We start from the raw sequence: 23,327 nt of genomic DNA on the forward strand, positions 1-23,327 counted from the left end.
AAAATGACACCAAGTAAATAAATTTGAATTTATAAAATAATAATTTTTTGACATTTAAATAACTGAATTAAATCTATGATTTGATATTATGAAAGCTGTTTATTCGGTCAAATCTTAGTTTTGCGTCATGCAAACTTAGACGACCGTGTGTTAGAGTTGGTGGCTCAGTGGAGTCTCTGCTTGGACTCCAAGCTGGGCTGCTGGTTCAAACCCCTGCAGGGGTGTTGAAAGCCTGAGAAGGAACATCTAATGTGAAACCAATGGAAAAGAGGAGCTAGGAAGAGTCAAGTGGAGTGTGGGTAATAATCTGCCAAGATGAACTTTAGAGAGCTATCGGAGGTTCTGATACCTGAATATAAAAAAAAATTCTCTCATTTCTTAATAATTGCTCATCAGATTTCATCATTTACATAGAATGCTTTTCTCCTGGACTCTTAACTAATATACATCAATCTTACCTTATACCATTTTTTTAACTATCATATAAACCTGAGTATGGGATTGTGCCAAAAAAGACATTAAGAGTAAAAGATGAGAAGTGAAGATGATTTAGAATTCATTTCATTATATCTTTATATATCATTTAACAGGTCAAATGTGAATATACAGGCTTCTCTTGTGTCTTCTGGTGGTGCCATATATAAAATCACAGCTCCAGATGGTAGAGCTGTGTTTGTTGGGTCAAAGCCCAGCTATGACATTCTTGATATGGGAAATGTGTATGGAGTTACTACTAATAAAGAGCTGTAAATCTGATCTGCCTCCTTATGCAGGCATTTGGAGAAAACATTTGAGAATTAGACAAATTGTAATTTTAAACACTCCATCAGTGAGAGAGAGAAAGAAAGGGGCTAAAAAGTAGTAATGAAAAGTGATGAGCGCTGATATTTGACCATCTCCTTTTCCATTTAACATTGGCTCTGGTCCATTTGTGAAAACAAAACTACAACCAGTTCCTGCAGTGGTGTAGCGGTTAGAATCATGCTCTTAGCTTTGTGACATTGTCAGTTTGGTTGCAATCTTTTCAATTTTCCTTTAGGTTAATTAAAAAAGAAAATGAAAATACCAAAAAAACCCTGAAAAGTCCTATAAAACTGAACTCCAGTATCAGATCCCATGGTTTATGTGAATGAGTTTGCCTCTTGGTTGAGAAGTTGCTGGTTTGCAGGACTTCATGTTAGGGTGTGTATTTGAAAAATGGGCAGCTGCCCCCTTAGAAGCAGGTGGAATAAGGGGTTGTGGAGTTTGAAGAGAGATTTGTGTAAATTTGTTTTTTACATTCCCTACATATGCAAGACTATCTTCTAAAGTAAACTTCCTGCAGTTCCACAGTACCAGTTTACTTTACATTTTTCCTGCTCCACTTCTCTTTCTGGCTCCTCCCACTCCAGTCTTACATTACATTTACAGCATTTGGCAGACACAATTATCCAGAGCTATGGTCCTTGCTAAAGCCCTCAGCAGTGGCAGCTTGGTGGTGCTGGGATTTGAAAGTGTGGCCTTCTGATCTAGAGTCCAATGCCTGAACCACTGATCTAGTCCCTCCCCAGTGTATGACTGTACTATGTTTGCTCTGTGTTCCAAGCAGGATTAAAACTACTTTTTTATTTTATAATACCCTCACCTCATCAGAGAAAGTACTGCCCCTTAGTGGAACAAAAGAGGAATTGCAAGTTTTTCATTGAATCTTCCAAGTAATTTACGGCCCATATAACAAGATCTCTAGTTGTTTGTAACACAGACTTAATTTGGTGGACTGGATCTATATTTTCATCAAGTCTCAGTATAGTGTGTGGAATCTGAATCTTAAATTCTAAACTCCAGAATCCTGTTGGTCAGAATTAAAGCCCTTTTACTAATACATTTGATTTGGGTGAATTGTAGAAGATAATGCCATAAAATCATGACAACTCTGTTGCTAAACAATGAAGCAATGAAGCAGTGAATGCAAGCTACATGATGACTAGCATATGAGCTGTCTAGCTAGCGCTTAGCTACGCTTAGTCTACTCAGTATAAGTGCTCAGCTGTCAGCAAGGAGCACAAGAAACAGTTTTGTAAGAAAATCAGTAACACGAAGATTTAAAGTAAAATATTACAAATTAAGAATTACATTTAAATTTTTCTTTAGACGAGCCCACAGAACTCTAGCATGAGAAATAGGGAAATATGAAGAATTGTGGGATTTGAAAGAAAGGAGGAGGAGAAAATGCTACTCAACATGCTATGAAGGTTTTTTTTTTTTTTTTTTAGACCAAAATTTTTGAGTTTTGTTTGTGAAACCTTTTAAAGCACCTTTAGTTAAAAAATGATAAGTGCTTCTTTGTTTCCCTGAACTTCAGTTAACTCTGTTCATGAGTCACTGCTGAGGAAAGCAGAGAACTGACACATAAACACTACCTGTGGAGGCATGGCTCAGCTGCTGGGCACCTGCAAGCCTCAAGACACTGACTGTGTGTGTGTGTGTGTGTGTGTGTGTGTGTGTGTGTGTGTGTGTGTGTGTGTGTGTGTGTGTGTGTGTGTGTGACTGGGTGCGTAAAACACACACCTGCCTGAGGCTAGGCCAGAGCAGAGGGACCATATGGCTCTCCTCGCTGTCTCTCCAAAGCCAAAGGCTTCAACTGCTTTTATAAAAATAACTCCTACACAAGCAAGAAAGCTTGAGGGGAGGAAAAAAAAATGCTTGAGAAAAGAGTAAAAGAATAAAATAAATAAAATAATAAAATAAAGCTTTTACAGCCTGGATCTTCTAAACAGTTTGTCCAAAAAAAAATAAAAAAATCCGAAAATGATAAACTAATTAAAGCATTTCTGTTCCAGCTCACACCTGAGTCCACTCACAGGAATTCACTTTTAAACTGAAACAATTTACTTTCTGTTCTCAGAAATAAGACATATTGTGTTTGTTGTTGTTGTTGCAGAAAAAACACAAATAATTGTCTCCTCTAAAAACTTTACCTCTGTCTGTTGTAAAGTGCTGACACTAGAGACTCCTTCAGTGAATATCTCTCCTTATAGAAAGAATGCACCTTCTCATCGTCTTCCTTTTTGTCAAATAGAATCCAGAATTCAACTATAGTGTAATTATAGCAACATAGTTACAGAGTTATCAGTAGGTCAAATGTGGTCATCTTTTAGTAAGACACTCATCTCATTCCCTTTTTTCCTCTCTCAGACATGCAACTCATCCTTTTTTCCCTTAGACATGCAACTCATCCCCTCTTTTCCTTCCTAATTCTTTTAACCCAACTCCACTTTTCCTTCCTCATTCCCTTAACTCATCCCTTCTTTTTTCCTCCCCCAGACATGTAACTTATCCCCTCTTTTCCTCCCTCATTCACTAAACTAATCCTCTCTTTTCGTCCCTCAGACACCCACGATTCTTCTCAGATTACAGCATTTCTTTCAGAAACCTCATCACAGAAGACAGTTCATCAACAGAAACTTAATCACAGCAAAACAGAACTCATCCCTACATCAGTATCTTGTGATCTCCCAGGACAACTCTCAATCAGCTGTCTATTTCCTCTCACATGTCTATTTCCTAATCTGACCCACTCCCTTTTGCAGCATCGGGGGAATTCATCCGTTTCCATCCACACAGGCCACTCAGGTGCTTGTTCAGTCACTTGTCATTCCAAGACTGGATTACTACAACTCGCTACTGGCAGCTTTACCTCTAAACCACATCTGACCTCTGCAACTGATCCAGAATGCAGCTGCATGACTGAACCTAACTGCTACACTTCCTCCACTAACTGCTCCCACCATCTCTTAGGGTACAAGGAGACCAGAATCTATACTCTTCACTGTTCTGGCACAGAGCAAGTGTAATAAATTTCTCCCAAGATCTCTAAATAGCTGAGTCATTAGTAGGCTTTTAATGTAATCTAAATCACTTCCTGAAGTGCTTATTATAGTTTATTTAAAAACTAAACGCTGTAAGGACAAAGGTTTGTGGACACCTGACTATAAGCTTTCGGAACACACCATTCCACATTTAGTCTTTATTTGCTGTTGTAATAACCTCCACTCATCTGTAGGGATTTTAACACTAGATTTTGGCATGTGTTTTTGGATATTTGTACTTATTTAGCCACAAGGGCATTAGTAAAGTCAGGTACTGATTTAGGGTGCAGAGGCCTGGGGTGTATTCCATATTCCAATTCATACCAAACATGTTCAGTAGAATTGAGGTCAGAGCTCTATAGCAGGCAACTCAAGATCTCGCACTCCAACATATGTAAACCATAACTTCATGTAGCTGGATTTGTGCACAGGGGTATCATGTTGGGACAGGTGTGGGTCTCCTAGTTCACGTGAAGGAAAAATTATGCTACCGCATTTAAAGACATCCTATACAAATGTGTGCCTCCAGCTTTGTGGTAACAATTTTGGGAAGAACCACATATGGATTGAAAAGTCAGGTGTCCCAATACTTTTGTCAGTACAGTAATCGTTCTGGAGAACTCTGTCTGCCAAATGGAACACTTAGCTAATTAGAAATATATATAAAAAAAAATTTATGTAGGAAAATAAATGCTTAATGTGTTTCGTAAAGGAGCAAATATATGGCAGTTTAGCAAAGTGTGACCTCGAATAATAATTCTACACAAATCATTTCCTAAAATTACAAAATAGCTCTCTATTAATGTTAAAATTACAATTACCTTTCTACAAGATATAAATATACTCATTGTGTGGCTGGAATGTTCCTGTAAACAATGGAGTAAGTGTAGCACTTGTGCTAACAGTCATGTTATTTCAGGTGTTTTAGAGGCTGCTCTTATTGCAGCAGGAAATGACTGTTTTAGTGGGAATGCCTTCAACACACACACACACACACACACACACACACACACACACACACACACACACACACACACACACACACGCAATTTTGTGCTGATTTTTAAACCTTGGAGATTCTGTGACCGAAACCTCAGGCAGATTTATTGAAGAGATTTCAGCAACAAAATAGAAGATAGCATCTCTTTGCTTAGTGTGCAGTTTAACACACACACACACACACACACACACACACACACACACACACACACACACACACACACACACACACACACACACACACCTTCATTGTCTTTCTCATTTTTTCTCTCCCATCCATTCACACTACAGATCCTAACCATCGTCTAGCTGTCTGTATATACGGAACATTTCAGGAAATAATTGCACAATGATGTCATCATTAGTGTCAGCCAATCACACAACTTCTGCAGTTCTATAATCTTTTCATAATCAGTGGAGTGCATTCACACTTCTTATTCAAGACCCAGAACTCAACAAGTTTCATCTGTTTCCGCTTAAAATGAAATGAAATCACACCTGGGAGATATTATTCTTAAAAGTAAGACTTTTTATCCAAAATGAATGTGCTTTTTTTTTTATTTTAAATCCACCATTTATATATATATATATATATATATATATATATATATATATATATATATATATATATATATATATATATATATATATATATAATTATTAGATATAATGCTAATAGAGGTAGGGCACATGATTATATAATAGCAGTTTCCTTTCCTACAATTATATATATAGTTATATATATATATAAAAACTTTCTTTCTGCTTCTCCCATTAGGGGTCGCCACAGCGGATCCTCCGCATGTTTGATTTGGCACATGTTTTTATGCTGGATGCCCTTCCTAACGCAACCCTCTCTATTTATCCGAGCTTGGGAGCGGTACTGAAAGTGGCTGGGGTTGGTTCCCTGACCGGGGATCGAACCCGGGCCGCAGCGGTGAGAGCGCCGCATCCTAACCACTAGATCACCAGGGAACATGTGGGCATGTGCATATATATATATATATATATATATATATATATATATATATATATATATATATATATATATATATATATTTTTTTTTTTTTTTTTTTTTTTTTTTTTTCAGGTCATTGACCAGCTCCTCCCGTGTAGTTCTGGGCTGATTTCTCACCTTCCTTAGGATCATTGAGACCCTACGAGGTGAGATCTTACATGGAGCCCCAGTCCGAGGGAGATTGACAGTTATGTTTAGCTTCTTCCGTTTTCTAATGATTGCTCCAACAGTGGACCTTTTATTGTATTTGGATTTATAGTATTTGGTATTTTGCCCATTCATTCTTTTTTTTTTTCCTTAAAAATTAAACTTTTTAATTAAAATGCAAAAAATATGTAGAAATTAAAAAGCTCTTTTTTTGAATGAATAAAATCACATTTTTGGAAAAACTAAAATCTCTTGCTTAGTAATTGTTGTACTTTAATTAAACTTGCTGACTTGAATAATGAATTGATTTGCATTGACTCCATCCCTCATTCGCACCCTGTATTCACATTTGTACAATCAGAAACACACCAAACTGTTTCTTCAAAATTAAAATGCATAATGAAGTGTTAATATGCAAATGTTTTGAAATTCACATGTGATTTTACACCCACATTTCAAATCAGGATCAACAAAGTGTTTCGGGAAACACTGACCTTGTGCAAACTTGGGAGGATTGTCGTTGACGTCCGTTAGCGTGATCTTCACCTGTGTTGTCCCTGAGAGACCACCCATGTGACCCCCCATGTCCTTTGCCTGAATGACCACATCATATTCCTGCTTAGCCTCTCGGTCCATGTTGGGCAGCGCAGTGCGGATAATCCCTGCAGAAAACACCGACATACCGATATGGCATTAAGGATGAATCTCAGCTTAAAATCCATTCTTTAGGAAACATATCAGACTGAAATAACTCATGAATACATGGTGAGAAAACTCGAGCCAGAATAGAGCCATGTTGCAGACTGCATGATTGTGAGTTTGTCCTCTTATCTTCATTGATTTAATTGATATTTTCGTTAACTACAACCATGTGCATACAACTGTGGGCTAATCACTATTTATTTAAATAAACAAACAAATAATCAGACAAATAAATAATTGATGATGGTTTTAGTTTTTCTGTATTCTGCCATTTATCTACATATTTACTTTTTAATGATACAAGTATGGCCATGACCTAAATCTTTAAACCTGGATGTTCTTTCTAGTCTTACTTTATTTATTTATTTTTAATTTATAATTTTTTTCTATGATGATACAGCAATAACCATAAGCAAAATTAAACAGTATTAGATACCTGTATGAGGTTCCACTGAGAAGTAAGGTTGTCCCTGAAGGATGCTGTAGACGAGCCGAGCGCTGTTTCCGTACGTCGGGTCGTCTGCGTCTGTAGCCGTGACCTGAATCACTGATGTACCTGCAGGATAAGAACAAAACACCATCATGTGCAAGTAGCATTGAGCCTAAAATGCACAGATGTATAATTACAATAGATTGATGGTTAATGCAATGAGAGGTTTATGTTTTTTTTCATAGAAAGACTCTCTAGTGCCAGTCAGCTGTGAAAGTGACTTAACAAGAAAGGATGTATTATAAATAGCAAATAATGTGTCCTTATTTAATAAATCAGATTGAAAATTGCTAGTTTACTTTTATCACAAGGTTGTAGAAAAGTCATGATTTACTGAAATGGGACAGAAAAACAATCCGTATCCATGGTGAACATATAGAGCAGAATTTCCCACATGGATAAACATTAGATTTTTCTCAGCAGTCTTAAACAGCAGGCCGCTCAATAATAAGCACCAGCTGAGGGAATGTTTATTGGTTTTTGATAACTGCTGAAATAAAACAATTCTTGAACTAAGAAGTCGGACAAACGAGACCAATCCGAACCAATTTTACAGAATAAGACATAGCTGTCAGGAAACCCTGTCCTCGCTATTACAGGGTTATTGAAAATTATCAAAATAATCACGACCGAGTGTAATTCCCTGATGAGCAGCGTATCTGAATTTGACCGGCTCCAAACTTCCCCTGTGTATGGTGTGGTGTGGTGGGGTGTGGTGGGGTAACAGATCATTACCTCCTGACACAGTCACATTAGGAATGATGTATTGTGCAACAAGAGAGAGTTAAAAATAAACAAACACACACAAACACACACACACACACACACACAGTGCAACACAACACCACCACCAGCAACAACAACAACTTGAGGCTCACTTTCTCCTGGTCAGATTTCAGCTGCTTTTGAATAATGCATGAGGAAACAGAGCTGTCGTTTTCTCAATTCTAAGGTAAAAAAAACAGAGGCGAAAAATTCTATCTTACCAACGTTGGACATCTCAGCCACGCGAGCGTAGTACGGTCCATGCAGGAACTCGGGCGGGTTGTCGTTGATGTCCTGGACCTTCACAATGAATTCAGATGGAGGCTCTAGAGGTTTGTTGGTGTCTCGGGCGACGGCCTGAGCGGTGAGTGTGTACTCCGCTTGTTCTTCACGGTCCAGCGTCTTCGTCGCATGGATGTTGCCTGTTTTATCATCAATAACAAAAATGGTCCCGGCGCCTTCACCTGAGAGAATGTATTTGATGTTGCCATTCCCTGTGTCCACATCGGAGTGAAGCTACAGAAAGAGAGAAAGAAAATGAGTCATGACATACTGCTGCAAGATGACTCAAGGTGGCTGGGCTTTGCAAATAATACTCGGCTCCTCATTGGAGGGGTTCCTAAATATTGTTTGAATTTGTCGTTACCGTTAAGCCCATTTTCCCAAATCAAACCATATGACATTACTGAATAGGGAAAAGCAGCTTCTCAAACTTCTCAAAAATCTGTTTTATGTTGTAGCTTTCAAATGCTTCTGGTTTAGAAGCAACAGTCAATTAGATCTTATTCAAGTAGCCTCACATTTCTTTGCTTCAAATTAAAAAAATAAAATCTCTCTGAATCAATGTTTGAAAAAAAAAACCTACAGAAATGTATTTATTTATTCATCACAGCCTGAACTAGAGGACCATTACCTCGGAACAGCTAGTAAGTTAGAACATAAAGATATACTACATATACTCGTTATTAGTTCACTGTGTGTACATGGTCATATCTGTAACTGAAAAGACTTATATGGTTGGTATTATTTTTATAGACTTTATTCAGAAACCGCCACATGATGATGTAATGGCTTAGATGCTGGATGTTGGAAATGTGGACTAGCTTCATGTTTTCAGCACTAGTACTGGGTTTAAGTTACATCACTGTGCACCCTAATGAAGAATGAAAAAAAAAAAAAAAAAAAACATTAAACCATGAAAAAGAGGCTGGAAATGTGGACTAGATCATTAAAAAAAGAAGAAAACAGAGCTTTGTGTAGGAACTTTTCAACTAATATTCCTCAAGAAAGCTAGAATTGCTAACTATATTTGTTTCTTTCAAAGATTGACCAAAATATATTGAAGATAAAATAACAGAAATATTTTGACCCCTAACATTTCTTACCCGGCCTACAAGGACAGGATCAGGACCCGTGTACTCTTCAATGACGAAGAACTGATTCCACACCCATCCTCGTTTGGAGCGATGGAGCACGTGTCCATCCTTTCGTCTCTCTCTGTGTCTGTAGGAAGAGAGACGCCGGCGATGTCCGTGTTCCTGAGGGCCTCGAGACGCTGCCGTAATCCACAGTGTCGCTATTAAACACAAGAAGAACACCTGCACTCTCAAACCGTCCCACATCCTGTCCCTTCTCGCCCACGTCCTGCTCAGAGTCCTTTTTTTCCCAAAAGCTTCGACGTTTTAGTTCTAAGGATGGAAATTTGAAGTAGATGAAGTGGTGGTTCACTTCACGCTGTATGTCCACCCACGCTGAGGATCATCCCAGATGCCGAGTCTCAGCTTGTTCCTGTGGAGAAAAAAAAAGAGATTGAGATGTTCAGTGACATAGTGTAGTGTTTTGGGATCACAATGAAACTTTAATTGGCTTTGGCTGAAATTGGAATGTATTAATTGGTTCTGTAGTGGTTCTGTAGCCTGGACTAATTAAGCAACAGAGGTTGTAAGCCCATTTGCTCTTGTTTAATTAGACATTGCAGCCCCAGTGTTCTCCCTGCAAGCCATTTCCCAAGTCACACACATCCGTCCCACTTGATCTAATAGCTGGAGGTTTGAGATTTTGTCATGCACACATGAAATCTGGTGTTTAGCTCCTCTATTTGAGGAGAATGCTAAGAAAAAAGCTAAGAAAAAAAAGAAATATAAAAAAAAAATTAGCACAGTTATGGACCTGACATCTGCCATGTGTTTACTGGTGCAATGATCCTTCCTCAGTGGCATCGTTTTCTTTGCCTCGTCAGAACATAGCCATGTCATGCTACACTAATTAAGCAGTTGAAGTGTTGGCTTGATGCTCTTTTATCACCTCCTGCTTGGATGCTACAGCTATACAGAGCGAGAGAAAGGGAGAGAGCAAGAGAGAGAAATGGACTTGGAGAGATTTTCCCATTCACTGAGTCGCTAATAACCTCCAGCTCCAGCGTCGAGAGCCACCGCAGCCCACTGGCTGCTTCGTTTTCTCTCTTTCTCAACCTAATGCATGCTCTAATCACACCACAACCATAAATCAGAGACCAGGGTTTTTAAGGAGCGGGGGAACGTTTGTGAGCATGAAGTGCAGGTGAAGGGAATAAAGAAAAACAAACCGAACAAATCTCCAGTGCTCAAGTCAGAGCCGTAAATATGCTCCAAATAAGGTGCATCGAGCACAGAAGCGGGAAAATAGGGCTCTAACTCTTCAGGTGTCTTGTCTCTCGCCTCACCACCCACCCAAATGACACCAGCACCGACCACCCCCCAACACCTCCCCCAACACCCTGTGTACCACTCTGTCAGCATCCATAATGATGGGCTGATAACAGCTGACGCTGTACGCCTGCGTGGCTCGCCTATAAAACTGGCAGCAGCTCAGGAAAAAGAAGACATTTTATCCCTGGATTTTCCTTTTCTTTCTCATGAACTGGACACCAACTGTGTGTGTGTGTGTGTGTGTGTGTGTGTGTGTGTGTGTGTGTGTGTGTGTGTGTGTGTGTGTGTGTGTGTGTGTGTGTGTATGTGTGTGTATATGTGTGTGTGTGTGTGTGTGTGTGTGTGTGTGTGTGTGTGTGTGTGTGTGTGTGTGTGTGTGGGAGAGTTTATTTTTTCTTCTTTAGAAACTTCGTCTCTGGATGTATTCAGGAATGTGCTGTATGGACGAAAGGGTGGATGGAACGGATAAATATGACCACCATGGGACAGGGTTGGGAAATAAAATTCCAGTATAGTTCCAAACTCAGTCAGCTTACAAGTACTTCTTCACATCAAGCAAAAGTTCAGCCAGAAATAAAATGCTGCATCAAATACGATCAATCAGGCAAAGATTTTGTTAGCGTTCAAAAGTCTGTTTGGTTACGAAGCTTATGGTGCTAAGAAGTAAAAGAAATGTATAACCACTATCTAAGCAAAAATCAGTTACAGTTTCACCAAGATCAAATGTGTTATATGTATGTATATATTTATGTATGTATGTATGTATGTATGTATTATGTCAATACTTTACATACTTTACATACAAGTCTGCATGTGATCATAAGGCCATGTCTCCTCACTTTTTCATTTCTGTAAAACTACAAGACAGTGGCTTCCTCAAGGTTTCTCAAGGTTCTGCAGATGTTCTTTATGACAACTGAAAACTGTATTGGGTTCTATGTGGAAGCTTTATTGAGGTTTACATTTATGGGTATGGCAGCCAAACCAACATGTATATAAAGACATCTTTACAGAATCAAAGAGATACACATTACAAAGGGTTTCTCGGTTGGTGTTATTTCTGAAACTGGTTTATGTTTAAAGAGCGTTTAATGAGATCAAAAAAGAGAAAGAGAAGCGTCTGCCTCTGCCTTCGATCTTCAGGCCACAGCGTTACCATTTTTGTAAACATTCCTGTAAAGCTAAAGTGTGACAATATCTACTGTTAAAAGGTTTATAAAAATAGCATTGAATAAATGTCTTCGAATAAAATATTATTAAGTGCTACTTAAAGCTGGCGTCTTTTGATATCCGCTCCTACTGTAAGTGCATTTTTTTCCTCACTTATATCTCAACGCTTCCCATTAATCCGTCCCTTCCTGACCAAACCCCCGAACCACGAGGCGATTTAGGGGAATTGTAATAAACGCCCTAAACCAGATCGATCTCCATCCTAAGCGTAAGGTAAAGCCGTCTGGGCCGAAGTCACTGGAGGATGGAGAGCGATTGAGCGTCAGCGCTTTATCCTCTGTCTGTAACGGGAACAGTCTCTTGCATTAGACCTTCAGTGCCCAGACGGATAAACGTTTAAATGAGCCTGGTGTTAAGAAGGACATGTGAGCTGAGGTGAATGCCGGAAAAATATTCAGAAACACACACACACCTGATAACATCTAAAAAAAATACAGAACCGAGACGAAGGAGAAGGAGGAGACGAACGAAGGCTAAGCTGAAAGGGTTTGCAGGAGATGAGGACGAGATAAGAATAAGACGAGGATGAAAAAAAATGCCATTAATTTTTTATTTCTGGAATCAGAAGTGATTATGCAGCCTCTTACTGTCTAATTACTAGTTTAAAGAAAGCAAAGAAACCACTATAAACCACCATGGAATATATTCCACACATGCACATGCACACATACACACACACACACACACACACGTACACACACACACACACACACACACACACACACACACACACACACACACACACACTGACTCCAAACCAACATGCTGAGATTTTCCAACATGACATGCCTAGACGAGAAAAAGGGGGAGAGAAAGGAAAGGAAATGGAGGAGGAGAAAATGAAGGAACAGAAAAGTGGAAAATAAAGGGGAAGAAAAAATGATGAAGGAAGGAGAGAAAATTTTGAGAAAAGAAGGATTGGCGGAAAATGGAGAGGAAATGGGGATGGAAAAAGATTGGAACTAGACGAGACTAAATTCTTAGAAAACCTTTGATAAAGGATTTTAGATTTGCTGGGAGTTTACATAAGTAGAAAAAGGGAATGAGAGGAAAACGGAAGAGGAGAAAAGAAAAATAGATATCAAAAAATCAAAAAACAGATGTGCTATGAAAATACAAATGAGAAGAGAAGAGAAGAGAAGAGAAGAGAAGAGAAGAGAAGAGAAGAGAAGAGAAAGATCAAGCAGAAAGGAAGGATGAGGAAAGTCATGAAAAGGAGAAATAAGAGATTCAAAGAGGAAAAGAGATCAAAGAAAAGGGAATCGACGAGGAGTAAAAAGTGTGATGAAGTGATGAGGGAAGGAAAGAGAGGAGATAAAAGGAAGAAAATTAGAGAAACAGATGTGACGGTCTGTCTCTCACAGTGCAGGGTAATTAAAACACTCCCTCTGGTGGTCCTGATTAGTGTGTATGAGTGTGTGTGAGTGTGTGTGTGCGTGTGTATGTATGTGGGTGTGTGTGTACGTGTGTGTTTGCCTCCATTTTGGCTCTAAGCAACAAATTTCACTTTGACTTTTTCTTTCTGTTTGCATAAAAAGTGCAAACAACAGCACTAATTGTATTTCATTAAGATGCAGATGCACACAAGCATTTTCAACAAAAGAAGCGGAAAGAAATATACAGTTTACACCAAAAACACATATACTGAAACCATCTGCTATCACCATGTGTTGGAGTTATAACTCTCTCTCTCTCTCTCTCTCTCTCTCTCTCTCTCTCTCTCTCTCTCTCTATATATATATATATATATATATATATATATATATATATATATATATATATATATATATATATATATATTTTTTTTTTTTTTTTTTTTTTTTTTCCCCGCTCCCCAAGTAGTTTTAAATTTAAATAAAAAACTACTTTTATCTTTTATGTACATACTATTAAATATTAGGTGATTTTTTTTTTTTTTAATGAATTAATCTTACTATGCTAAAAATGCTACATATATAAATATAACATTGGAACACAAATGAGTCAGGAAAATTTATCAAGAAGTAAAACATTTCATCACTATCCGGTTTTTACACACACACACACACACACACACACACACACACACACACACACACACACACACACACACACACACACACAGAGAGAGCTAGGTTAAAGCAATAATAGTGATGCATGTGTGTGTAGATGTGATATATGCTCCTGTCGGCTCCCTTGAGGCCCCGCCTGATATTTTTACAAGTGTATGTGCGTGCGTGCGTGCGTGTGTGTGTGTGTGTGTGTGTGTGTGTGTGTGTGTGTGTGTGTGTGTGTGTGCATCTGTGTGTGTGTGCATCTGTGTGTGTGTGTGCATCTGTGTGTGTGTGTGTGCATTTGTGTGTGTGTGTGTGTATGTTTTTGTAAAATAAGTGTGCTGTCATTCAGCAGTTGGTTTTTGAGAAAGGTATTTAAATAAATGCAAATAAAATCTCACAGTGACACCCACACACTGACTGCATGAGCTGAGAGAAGTAAAGTGTGTTCTGATTGGCTGATAGCAGTTCATTAGTTTTAATTAGCTGAGGGCAGTCCTATATGTTTTAGTTTGTTTAAAGCAATTAGGGGTGTTTTAATTGGTGTGAAAGCAATACAGTGTGTTGTGATTGGCTGAAAGAAGTACAGTGTTTTTAATTTGGTAAGAGAGTACCATGTGCTGTGATGGGCTCCAAACATATAGTGTGTTTTAATTGGCTGAGAGCAGTACAGTGTGATTTGATTGGCTAAGAGCAGTACAGTGTTTGGTGATTAGCTGAAAGCAGTACAGTGTGTTTTGATTGTTTAAGAGCAGTACAGTGTTTGGTTATTGGCTGAGAGCAGTACAGTGGTGATTGGCTCAGAGCAGCACAGTGTGTTTTGACTGGCTCAGAGCAGCACAGTGTGTTTCGATTGGTTAAGAGCAGTACAGTGTTTGGTTATTGATTTGTTAAGAGCCGTACAGTGTTTGGTTATTGGCTGAGAGCAGTACAGTGCTGGGTGATTGGCTTAGAGCAGCACAGTGTGTTTTGACTGGCTCAGAGCAGCACAGTGTGTTCTGCGAGTCTCACAGTGTGAAGCAAAGCAGCTTAATGATTTTATAATTTTATAAATGAAAGCAGTATAAATATCTTACCCTGAGCATTGAGAACAAAATAGTAAGGTGTAAAAACTTAATAAAGAGTACAAACACAGTATTGTTATAAAACACATAATAGTAAAAATGTGTGTGTGTGTGTGTGTGTGTGTGTGTGTGTGTGTGTGTGTGTGTGTGTGTGTGTGTGTGTGTAAATAAAAAATCTAACTGTGCTGACTTGTTGCAAACTGAGTCATAAATATTAATACGATTAATTTAAAACCGCAAAACTGGATTCAGACCCTTGGATCAGACCCTTGGATCAGACTCTTGTCTCAGAGGATTCTAATAAAAACCAGTAAGAAAACCGACATCTAAATGTGTGGGGTTTTTTTTTTTTTTTTTTTTTTTTTTTGAGTATGTGTGGATAAATACAGGCAGTTGCTCTTTACTCCCTCAGTGATTGGTGGAGCTTGTCAGAGCAGGAAGTCAGATTTGTAACATGGTGAAAGGCTTCAGTGGTGCTTCCTACATGCACCTCACGCTCCCTGGCTCTTTGACGGAACAATGAGGAGCGCTCAAGTCTGAGTGGAGACGCCTCCACTTTACCACAGAGTATTTATAGCAATCCTCACGCTCACAGCTCTTTCTTCTCCATCCATACTGAAACTCTCTCACCCCACAGCACTGTTAAACTCTGTATTCTGATTGGTCACAAGGCACTGATTGATTTTCATTCGGATATTAGAGGTGTCCCATCTTTTCCACAGAGCTACACGTTATAGTCTTTGAAAATTTTAATGTTATTTAAACAAGTAGATTTTGATACGTTGAAATGAAAACCTGCAAAATATTGGAAACTGATGCAGTATATGTTCTGTTATGTTTTCACAGCTCGTTCACAGGGATGTATACGTTGGACGAGCCACATAAACCGATTAAAAATATTGTGTAATTATAATTGTAGAGGTTTTCTGTAAGGAGAAATGTGTTTATTTTATATTGATGGCATGAGTACAGTGCAACAATATTACAGAAATATTATATCAGGACATTTACTACTAGTAAAACAGAAATGAAACATTTAAAAGATAACAGATAAAATGACACATTAGCCAGGTTTGATATGTGAAAGCTGTCATTGATGTCTGCAGTGCAAAACTGACTGAATGGATAAGTCTACATTTATATAACTTAATTATAATAAACAGTTAAAAGTGAAAAAGTGAGAAATTCTGTTTATGTTAATTACATGCACCATGTCTATATATAGTCAAGGATGTCTTTGGATGTGGTAGCATTCAATTCTCCCTTCACTTCAACTAGGAGAACATGTTCCAGCATGACAGTGCCCCTGTGCACAAATCCAGATCCATGATTAGATGGTTAACATGAGTTGGAGTAGAAGATCTTGAGTAGCCTGCTACAATGCTCTGACCTCAAATCTACTGAATACCTTTGGGATGAATTGTAACACTGACTGCACCCCAGGGTTTTTCACCCTACACCAGTACCTGACTTTACAAACACCCTTGTGGCTGAATGAGCACGAATCTCCTCATCTCCAAAATCTACTCCTAAATCTAGTGGAACATCCTTTCAAAAGAGTGGAGGTTATTAATACAGCAAATGGAAACTAAATGTTTAAAATGATGAGTTTCCATGTGTCCACAAACTTTTGTCCATATAGTGTATGTATATCTGCGCTATTCAAACACACACACACACACACACACACACACACACACACACACACACACACACACACATCTGTCTTAAGTAAAATTCTCTATATCACCGATCTGAATAATAATAAGAAAAAGAAGAAGAAGGTAAAAGGCCATGTCATTGTTACTCCAATCAAACGAACCACAACGTGAAGCTGAAACCTCCTGAGGACTCGTGCGTCTCCCTCCTCTGAGCTGCCTCTCAGTGTTTGATGTGAAACGCAATCGTGCTTTCAGAAAGTGCTGGGAACACCAATTCATAACCTCTAAAATGTCACCGAGGAGCTCATGGTGATGGATATCTCACACTCTGCGGTTGTCATCAAAGCCCAGTGGAGAACACAGCCACATTTTCTCTCGGTGTCTCGTTACGGTGCGGAGCTTCCTGCGGTCAGCGGCTGCGCTCTCAGGACGAAACCGGACTCTTAATTGACGTTCAATTACAGTACAGAGACTAAACGACCGAGGTGTTGTGCGATAACAAAACTCCAGCGGATCTAATCATCATGGCTTCTCCAAAACACTGCAGCGCTTCACTCCCTCATTGATAAAATGAACAATTTTCGGTAGACATGATAAAATGGAAATGTTACCTGCAATCTTTTACGTATATATTGTTTTATTTATTCTTTTTTTTTCAGATTGTCTATAGAATATTAGAAATAATAATCATAAAACTCTTTCTGATTGCTCCATCATCTCCACATCAAACCCAGAATTGATTCAAAAAGACGTTTACTGGTTTTGCAAAGCTCTTAATAGCTGTTCCCAGAATTACCTCCAGAAGAGCTGAAAGCACATTACAGTAATAGATTGTGGAACACACACTCATGAGTTCGAAGCTGCTCCTCTACATTCCTTACATTCCTTAACCCCCAGCTTCATTTTCTAGAAAGCACATAAAATATAATCCAACATACTCACGCTAGTATTCAGGGTAGTTCTCAGAAGTGTACATATTTAGTATTTTAATGTATGGGCACGTTCGTTTATTTCTTCTTCTCTTCCCGCCATCATTAACTCATTTCATGTTTCTAACTCGTGGATGATAATTAATTTTTTTTGTGCAGCTCATTATGTTGTGTATTATATAAAACACTGTGATATATATTCAATTTAGAATTAAAATGATTCAATTACTTTTTCACATCTGTGTCGAAGATGAGCATGCTAATGATCTTGTGCGGTACAGGTGAGGAAACCCGGCTGCTAGTTCTGCTAATAAAGAAGAAAGAAAACTTTAAAAAGCAAAAGAGAGTAAAGAAAGAAATATAGAAATGAATGAAGGAATGAGCGAATGAAAAGGAAAACTGAGGACAAAACTAATTAAAAGTGAAGAGTAGAAGAGAATATCTCAGAACAGACAGAAGGGGAAAAAATAAATTACAAACGATGAGAAGAAATTAAGATAAAAGACTGAGAAGAGAAGAGAAGAGAAGAGAAGAGAAGAGAAGAGAAGAGAAGAGAAGAGAAGAGAAGAGAAGAGATCTTTCCTCTCCTGCACTCTTGTTCTTTCAGAGCATGTTGTTCTCTTTGTCAGTAAAGCAGAATCATGTCCTTGGGTATGAGAGACTGAGTGTCACCTTTCCACAGAGAAGTGTCTCAGCGCTCTGCTTTAGTTTCCATAGTTGAAGGTTAAGAGCTTTGGTGCTAGCGGCAGTGATAAGAGATAGTGATGTGTGTAAGAGATGCTCGGTTCCTTATATAAATACTGCAAGACCTGAAGTAAACACAGAACCCTGACCCCAATGAACCTCTGCAGCGATGATGTTTCCTCTACACCAAGTGTAAAAATAAATCCTTACATTCACACTTACTGTCATAAAGACCAGAAACTGATTACAAACTGAGTTAGTCTTCTCTTTTCTATAATAATGACTCAGCATTGTTGTTGTTTCTTTAGTAACAGCTCAGTACCATTATCGTTTCTAAAGTAAAAGCTCAGTACCATTATCGTTTTTATAGTAACAGCTCAGTACAATTATCGTTTCTATAGTAACAGCTCAGTACAATTATCGTTTCTATAGTAACAGCTTAGTACCATTATCATTTTTATAGTAAGAGCTAAGTACTATTAACGTTTCTAAAGTAACAGCTTAGTACCATTATCATTTCTGTAGTAACAGCTCAGTACCATTATTGTTTCTATAGTAACAGCTCAGTACTGGTATTTATTCTATAGTAAAAGTTTAGTACCATTATCATTTCTATATTAACAGCTCAGTACCATTATCGTTTCTATAGTAACAGCTCAATACCGTTATTGTTTCTATAGTAAAAGCTCAGTACCGTTATTGTTTCTATAGTAACAGCTTAGTACCATTATCGTTTCTATAGTAACAGCTCAGTACAATTATCGTTTCTATAGTAAAAGCTCAGTACCATTATCGTTTCTATAGTAACAGCTTAGTAACATTATCGTTTTTATAGTAAGAGCTTAGTACTATTTACGTTTCTAAAGTAACAGCTTAGTACCATTATCATTTCTGTAGTAACAGCTCAGTACCATTATCGTTTCTATAGTAACAGCTCAGTACCATTATTGTTTCTATAGTAACAGCTCAGTACTGTTATTGTTTCTATAGTAACAACTCAGTACTGTTTTTTTTTTTTCTATAGTAACAGCTTAGTACCATTATCGTTTCTATAGTAACAGCCTAGTACCATTATCGTTTTTATAGTAAGAGCTTAGTACTATTTACGTTTCTAAAGTAACAGCTTAGTACCATTATCATTTCTGTAGTAACAGCTCAGTACGATTATCGTTTCTATAGTAACAGCTCAGTACCATTATTGTTTCTATAGTAACAGCTCAGTACTGTTATTGTTTCTATAGTAACAACTCAGTACTGTTTTTTTTTTTTCTATAGTAACAGCTTAGTACCATTATCGTTTCTATAGTAACAGCTGTTACTCAGTACCACTATTGTTTCTGTAGTAACAGCACAGTATTATTGTCGTTTCTATAGTAACAGCTCAGCACCATTATTATGTATATAGTGACAGCTGATTATTATTATTATTATTATTGTTTCCATTGTAACAACTCTGTATTGTTAACTTTATTGTTTCTATGACAACAACTCAGTTATTGTTACTACAGTCAGACCTTATTATTGTTAGAATGACAGAAAAAAGTTCAAAAACCAAAAAAATTATGAAGTTTTCTGTAAGGAGAAGTTGAGGAAAATTTATGGAAAGAGTCTCCAGTGTGATTGTTTTGTTCCAGTCAAACACTGGTTTCTAAAATCCAGGACGAACTATGAAACATCCCAAACCTCCAGAAAGATTTTATTCCAAGAAAGTATGAAAAAAAAAAAAAAAAAAACTGCTCCTTTGTATTTGTATAGTTAAACTTGAAATAGAGGAACCTGCTGTTAAAATCAGCATTTACAGTGAGTGTGCATGTGTATGCATATGCCCGCGTGTGTGTAAAAGAGAACACATTCTCTAAAGCCATTAGAAAGCTGCAATTACACACTACAAGGCCTCGCTTCTGCACATTCTGCTCATGCTAATATTTCTCATTACTCATCTGTGTTCTCGCTTCACCTCGCTGTTTATACACGCAGAATCCTGACACTACCGGATTAATAATCATAAAGATCCTTTCAAACCTCTAAGATATTTCCCTCCTTTCTTTTCTAAATTCTAATTTATACGCTGCAGTTTATTATCCTGTTCACAAAACACAGACACACAATTATTTTGGCTTAATTATGGATATTTTGGATAAATTATAATAAACACTAATACTTATATTTTTGGTCAATTTTTTTAGATTAAATGTCCAGTCATTATAAAAATAATTGTAATTAATTCATTAATTTATTCATTCAGTTTGTTGCTCCTTTAAATTTTTTTTATATTAAAAAGAAATGAATATTAAAAAATAAATAAATAAATCGTTCACTTCTGTGGAAGTCTCCATTAATCGTTTCATTCGTGTTCGAGTGATTCAATGCAAATAAAAGAATATTTGAAAGTAATTATCAGTCGATTGAGAAAAAAAAAATGGAATAATATCCCTCAGCTGACTGTAATAGCACGAGATCATTAAGTCTGATCTTTTACTCTTAATAGAGGAGAATAAAGAAAAATCTAAGCAATTGAAGTCTGAACTTTTTTCCCTTTTTTTGTCTTTTTTTTTTAAGGATGTCAGTTAACAGTGTGATGAGATTTCCAGTCATTTCAAACTATTATTTTCTTTTTTTTCTCTCTCTTTCTCTCATACATCAATAAGGTGGTAATTATGTCTTCAGTCATTCCTCTGTTCTAATCCTTCACTCTGGAGCGCTGCTGTTCACGGCAGAATGTTAATGAGCGAGTTAGAAAAATACACACACACTGAAGACATCTGCATCTGCGCAGCTTTTCAATCCGCTCGCAACTTGTTTCATCCATAATTAAACTGTACAAGGTTAATAAAAGAGCCGAATTTTCCCTTCTTCCTGTTGGTGGATTTCTGTCACGCTGCAGGAAGTCACCGCCTTTCTGCTTCCCTTAAACCACAAAGAGACAACACTGAACGCTCCTCCACTGCCAAATCATTGAGAAGAAAAAAAATAACAAAATGAAAGAAAGAAAGGACCTTTTCATTTCCTGGAAAATGGAGAAGGTTTTCAGACTCTCTTATCCCAAAGGGAACGACTCGCAGGAAACCACGGCGTCTGGCATCGATTTGAGGGAAAGGGAAAATAAAATGCCTGGAATTCTTCTGGCCACACATCATTTGCTGAAACTGCTAACACAAAATTTTTATTTCTACACTAAACTCTTATTTCTACTCTAAACTCGCCATTCAAATACTAACTCCAAGTACAAACTCTCATGCCTATACAATACCTTGCATTTCTGTACACTAAGACTCACTCATTTGTACACACTCATTTATATTTCTACACTGAAATCATTATTCAAAGACTAACTCAAATTTTTACATCAACTTCATTTTGTACACATTATTCTAAGCTAAACCTAACTCACTATTGAAATAGTAACTAATTTCTACACTGAACTCACATTTCTATATCTTATTTCTATATCCAAACACTTCTACATCAACTTTTGTTAATATACTTATTAAATACTTACACTGTATTTAAACTCTGCTCGTCTAACTCTACTATTGTGGACACAATCTTTAATTTCAATAACATGTTTATGTTCTTTATGTTTCTTTATTCAACCCTTTGAAAGTTTACACTGTCACAAAGCAGACAAACTCTGATTTCCACACAAATTTCTACACAGACGTCATTTCTAGTGTTAAGTCTAAATCTAATTTCTACATCTATTGAACAGGAACTTTGCAATTTTTAAGGAGAGAAGAACGATGGACTGTGAAAGCTGCTGAATTGAGGGATGGGGGGGGGGCTTCTATACCTTTCTGTGGAAAAGAGGAAATGGAATCAGTTTCAAAGAAAAAAGTTCCATCTGTTGGATGAAAACTGAAAAATATGACACAAAGCTCAAATACGTTATTCAGGAGAAAGTAAATCTCCTTGGGCTGCTCTACTGACTATCAGTAGGGATTTCTTTTTTTTATCATTCTCTCTTTTAGTTCTTCTATTTTTTTCCCACACCGTTTGAGTGACAGCTTTTATTATTTTTCAAAAATGATCGGGAAGCGAATGGCACACAGATAAATGTTGCATCAGTCATAACACCTTTTCAGCTCAGCCATCCCCCAGGAGCAAAACTCAATCCACTGAACGAATGAACACAAAATTAGCACTTGTAAATAAATAAATTATTAAAGGAGGGATGGAGAAAAATCCAGAGCTGAGGAAATTCCCAGAGAATTCGGCGGCTAAATAAATAAATAATGGACTTGTCTCCGGATATCATGGCAGAATTTTTGAGGCAGAATTTTGACATGCATCGCTTCGCTTGTCTTTCTGCTCTATAAACACTCTGACCTATAAATCACTCTGTTACTGAGAAACTGATGCTTTTCCCTGACATTTCTTTAGACGTCTACATCATCGGCATTGAAATCTGCTTCTGCTGAACCCTCTCCAGAAATTTTCAGTACCACCGCACCGATCCTGACGGAAGCGAGCCGAAAACCTACTCCACGGCTGTTAAACAAACACAGACACGAGCCGAGACCAGACGGAGAATAAACACGGTGAGGAAACAGAAAATCAAAAGCAGAGCACAGAGAAAGTCAGAGGCTGCTGGTTTCCTCTGATCTGTGCTGAAGAGAGAGCAGTATAGTATAATATTTAGTATAATATTTAGTATAATATTTATTATAATTATACTAAAACAGTTCAACTGCTTTCAGGAAAATGTACATTTTCACGCTTTCATTTAACCACCATCTTTGTTCCTGAGGGACAGCGTGATTAAGCAGAGTTACTGTTCACATCCTGAAGTGAACTTCTTTCCTCCAAGAGCATGTACTTAAGACTTTATTTACTAACAAACATCTGTTTTTATCTATTTATAGTTACATTCAGTGATGTGGGACATCAATAAAAGACGTTAGTTCCTTTTCTCACTAATATTCCAGCAGCTATAAACAGTTGTTACCTCACCGGCTTCTGTTTATTCTCTCTTTTGTGACAAAACTCATCTTGTCATTTTACCGAGAAACTGCAAAGAAGCGTAAACTCTATTTTCCTGAAGATGTCAGAAAACTTCCAAACATGTTACA

General features: G+C 37.6%; 1 protein-coding gene across 1 annotated transcript in view; it reads right to left on the bottom strand.

Annotated features, from left to right (window-relative positions):
* The window catches only part of cdh11 (cadherin 11, type 2, OB-cadherin (osteoblast)), an 81,270-nt gene that overhangs the window by 17,321 nt on the left and 40,622 nt on the right, over positions 1 to 23,327 (bottom strand). Inside the window, exons 2-5 of the mRNA XM_083550862.1 lie at positions 9,356 to 9,758; positions 8,192 to 8,486; positions 7,152 to 7,271; positions 6,508 to 6,675 (exon numbers count right to left, since the gene is read on the bottom strand). Of these exons, the coding sequence (XP_083406988.1) occupies positions 6,508 to 6,675; positions 7,152 to 7,271; positions 8,192 to 8,486; positions 9,356 to 9,592 (820 nt within the window). The 5' untranslated portion in view covers positions 9,593 to 9,758. The remainder of the gene's footprint in view (positions 1 to 6,507; positions 6,676 to 7,151; positions 7,272 to 8,191; positions 8,487 to 9,355; positions 9,759 to 23,327) is intronic.

Source organism: Silurus aristotelis (genome assembly GCF_946808225.1).
Source record: "Silurus aristotelis genome assembly, chromosome: 9".
Lineage (NCBI taxonomy): Eukaryota > Metazoa > Chordata > Actinopteri > Siluriformes > Siluridae > Silurus > Silurus aristotelis.